General features: G+C 51.1%; 1 protein-coding gene across 2 annotated transcripts; it reads right to left on the reverse strand.

Annotated features, from left to right (window-relative positions):
• Positions 1–495: 495 nt before the first annotated feature.
• On the reverse strand, positions 496–2872 carry FEZF1 (FEZ family zinc finger 1). Of its 2 annotated transcripts, XM_028104838.1 has the most exons (5): positions 2444–2872; positions 2072–2293; positions 1671–1805; positions 1294–1426; positions 496–854 (listed from the first exon to the last, which is right to left on the reverse strand). In XM_028104838.1, exons 1-5 carry the CDS (start codon positions 2870–2872, stop codon positions 496–498), a joined length of 1278 nt encoding a protein of 425 aa, XP_027960639.1. The 2 variants fall into 2 exon arrangements, with proteins under 2 accessions (XP_027960639.1, XP_027960638.1); XM_028104837.1 differs by having other exon boundaries at positions 2072–2872.
• Positions 2873–3400: the final 528 nt, after the last annotated feature.

Raw genomic sequence — 3400 nt, forward strand, 5'->3', positions numbered from 1 at the left:
ATAACATACACACAGTGTCTCGTTACCTCAGGGAAAGAGGAAATGATAATAATCGGCAGGCATCTTGAGATAGCAGAATAACACAATGGAAATATATACAATAATAAAATTAAAATGGTGCAGCATTCCCGGGTAGGATAATACAGATCTCAATAAATACAGCAGAATTTTGTTTTTTAAAAAAACAAAACAAACACCATCTCTCCACCCGAGATGAAGTCTTTCCAAATTAAAAAAAAAAAATCAGAAACAAAACCCCAAATTTTCTCATAATTGTTAGTGCCTATATAGGATATAATACACAAAACCATTTAGCAGGTGCATGCAAGAGGCGAAAGGCTGGGAAATGCAGAGGCTTCTGATCAGCTCTAACACACGGGGCCCAATATGCCCTGGGGTCTGCAGACAAGCTTGGATCTGCAGGACCCAGCTCTCTTCCCCCGTTGCCTCAGTAGTGGGGACCCGAAAGGGGCTGGGAAGGGACTTTGGCCTTGATCACTGATGGGCCGGGTGGAGCCCAGGCTGCAGGGGCCCAGGGGGTGGCAGCGGGGGCGGCGGAGGCGGCAAGGTCGCAGGTGGCATCTGCTGAAGAGGGGGCGACGGGTCCATGCCGGGCTCCCCAGCAGACGTGCGGGCCAGCCCCAAACTGCTGTCGTGCAGCTTGCGGACGTGCTTCTTGAGGTCAAAGTTCCTGCAGAAGCCCTTGCCACACGTGGGACAGGTGAAGGGCTTCTTGTCGTTGTGAGTGTGCATGTGGAAGGTGAGGTTGTAAACCTGGTGGAAAGCCTTGTTGCAGATATTGCACTTGAACTGCTTCTCCCCACTGTGGGTCAACTTGTGGTTTTTGTAATTCCCTGAAACAGACAAATGACAGGGACGTGGATCTGAAAAGAGAGCTTGAAAAGAGAGGAGTGGACGATTGGAAAGCAAGTGGAAGAGCTGCGAGAGCTCGGAGAGCAAGTGCAGGACTGCGCTCAGTGCCTGCACTTCTCTCCCCAAGTTTACTTGTAAATACCAACAATGAGGCCGTTCCCTCCACACTTGAAAACACATTTATCAATCCAATTTTGTAAAACTAGAACAAGCAGTTAGGAAATACCCCCTCAGTATATAAACCATGTCTTTCTCTAATTCTTATCAGACGCACTGGTAGGAGGTTGAAATGTCAACATATGTGCCAGTAACTAGCTGCACTTTAAAAAATCGTTTGTTTGTTTTTTTCTAAAATACCTGGAAAAGATTAGAACTTTCAGTAAGACTACCCTGAAAGGCAACACCTCCTGGGTTCTATACCTTTTTGATGAAATCCTTTGCCACAGAATTCACACACAAACGGTTTGTAGCCTGCGTGTATTCGGGTATGTGTGTTTAAAGTGGAACTTCTATTAAATGCTTTGCCACACTGGTTACATTTGTGAGGTTTTTCCTGCGAGAAAGGGAAGAAAAGTGGGAAGTTAGGGTATTTTGTTATTGAGGGGAGTCCTGCAAACTCAAAAACACAGTAATTCTGTCTCTTATGCTTTTAAGCAGAACAAAGGCAAAAACATGGCATTTCCCCCTGTCCAGCTAGCACATTTCAAACTTACGCTAAAGAGTAAGAGTTTAGCAGCTATTTTTCTACAAACCGTTTGGAAGTAACCCAGGTGAAATTGAGACAGACAAACACACACCTGGGTGTGAATGATCTTGTGCCTGCACAGGGTGCTGGCTTGCCGGAAGCCCTTTCCACACACTTTGCAAACGAAGGGTCTAGCTCCTGTGTGCACTGGCATGTGACGAGTTAAGTTATAGTGTGCGTTAAAGACCTTAAAGTTAAACACAGGGAGAACAGGTTAGCCCAACAAGCACTTTGAAATCAAGCCCAGTGCGGGGAGGGGGGTGGTAAGGAAATAACCTTATAGCAAATGCATACAAATAATAACAAAATAAAATGAAATTTTTAAAGTAGGGAAGGAAAGAGGGAGGAAGGAAGGAGGAAGGGAGGAAGGGAGGAAGGCAGGCAGGCAGGCAGGCAGGCAGGCAGGCTGGGTGGGTGGAAGGGAGGGAGACCTCCCTTCTACAGAGTACTTGCCTTTCCACACACTTCGCAAGTGAAAACCTTGGGCTTGGTATTAGGAGAGCCTCGGCTGAAGTCAGAGGTTTTGAATGCGATTTTTTCCGACAGAAGCTGGGCGCTTTCTTTCATATAATGCTGCAGTTGAGCCTGGGACAAGTCTTTGAAAGCTACTCCCGAGGGGTACTTCTCCACCGCCGGGACCACCAGTTTATTCCTTTCAGCTAAATACGTTTTTGGCTGAGGGTGCAGAGGGGAACTGAGGAAGTAGGAGGCCACTGGGTGGATGTTAACGCCGGCCGCCGGGTGGCATGGGCCGTCACCTCGATTCAGGTAGCACAGGGCTCCCATGGCGTGGAAGGAAGAATGGTTGACCACACGCGGCCTTACCAGCTTGTACTGCTGCAGCGGCAGCGCGTCTCGGGCCAGGTCGCCCTTGAGACTCAGCGCGCAGTTGAGCAGGTCGCTGCAGCTGAACGCGGGCGCCGCGGGCGCCGCCGCCGGTGCCGCCGGAGCCTCCAGACTCGCCTTCCGCGGCTCCGAGCCAGTCATTCCTGCCTTGGAGCTCGTGTCGTACGCCACAGGCACGAAAGGGATCATGCAGGGGATCGACGAGTTAAGATGCAGGGAGTGCTTGGGGTCCCCCTTGGGCACGGCTCCCTGAAGGAAGTGGGGGACGGGCAGGGCCTTGGGCTCGGGGGTGCGCGCCATGATTCGTTCGATGGAGAAAGCCAAGGGTTTGGAGGTGCTCATCATGTTGCCCCGGGCCGGAGCAGTAGCTAACATTTTGGCAGTCGCGTTGTGGCAGGTACTGTCCATGACTGAGTCGCCAGCGTCCGTCAGCCGGGGCCAGGCTGCGCCGTCGTCCTTGTTCCCTGCTTGTCACAGACCTGCGGAGAGGAGGACGGGCACCATCACCACCAGCAGCCTCCTCCTCCTCCTCCCCAGCATCACCAGCCGAACCTGCCTGCCCAGCCCAATGGACTCCTGCCAGCCCATCTCAGAGTTCTTGGCGCACCAATGACTCGAGGACAATCACTACTTATTTCTATCAATAGAAAGTGTTGTGTCAATAACGCAGCCAAGATCTCGCCAATCGTTAACTTCCAAGAGGAGAAGGTAAACTAGATAATTGCTCAATTCGCTTCCAACAGTCAACAGGAAAACTTTTTTTTTTTTCCTCTGCAGTCAGTGGCTACTTTTCATTGGCGAGTGAAGTTCCCCCGCCCAGAAGAGGCGGGGGCGCCCTTCGCAGAGCGGCACGCCCTCCCCTCTGCGCACAGTCTTTCGGGCGCACACCTCACCATCCTCCCCCCGCCCCTTCGCTTTTTCCTCTGTCTTTTTAAT

The sequence above is a fragment of the Eumetopias jubatus genome, unplaced genomic scaffold (assembly GCF_037043125.1).
Source record: "Eumetopias jubatus isolate StellerSeaLion01/CBP00866 unplaced genomic scaffold, mEumJub1_p1.0 scaffold_14, whole genome shotgun sequence".
Taxonomy (NCBI): Eukaryota; Metazoa; Chordata; class Mammalia; order Carnivora; family Otariidae; genus Eumetopias; species Eumetopias jubatus.

What these genes read in the sequence shown, in the direction of transcription:
- FEZF1 (XM_028104837.1), bottom strand. Translation starts at nt 2,872, where the DNA reads ATGGACAGTACCTGCCACAACGCGACTGCCAAAATGTTAGCTACTGCT. An exon ending in CTTGCGAAGTGTGTGGAAAG is followed by an intron (nt 1,806 to 2,071) that starts GCAAGTACTCTG and finishes TTTAACTTTAAG; the next exon opens with GTCTTTAACGCACACTATAA. An exon ending in ACAAGATCATTCACACCCAG is followed by an intron (nt 1,427 to 1,670) that starts GTGTGTGTTTGT and finishes CCTTTCTCGCAG; the next exon opens with GAAAAACCTCACAAATGTAA.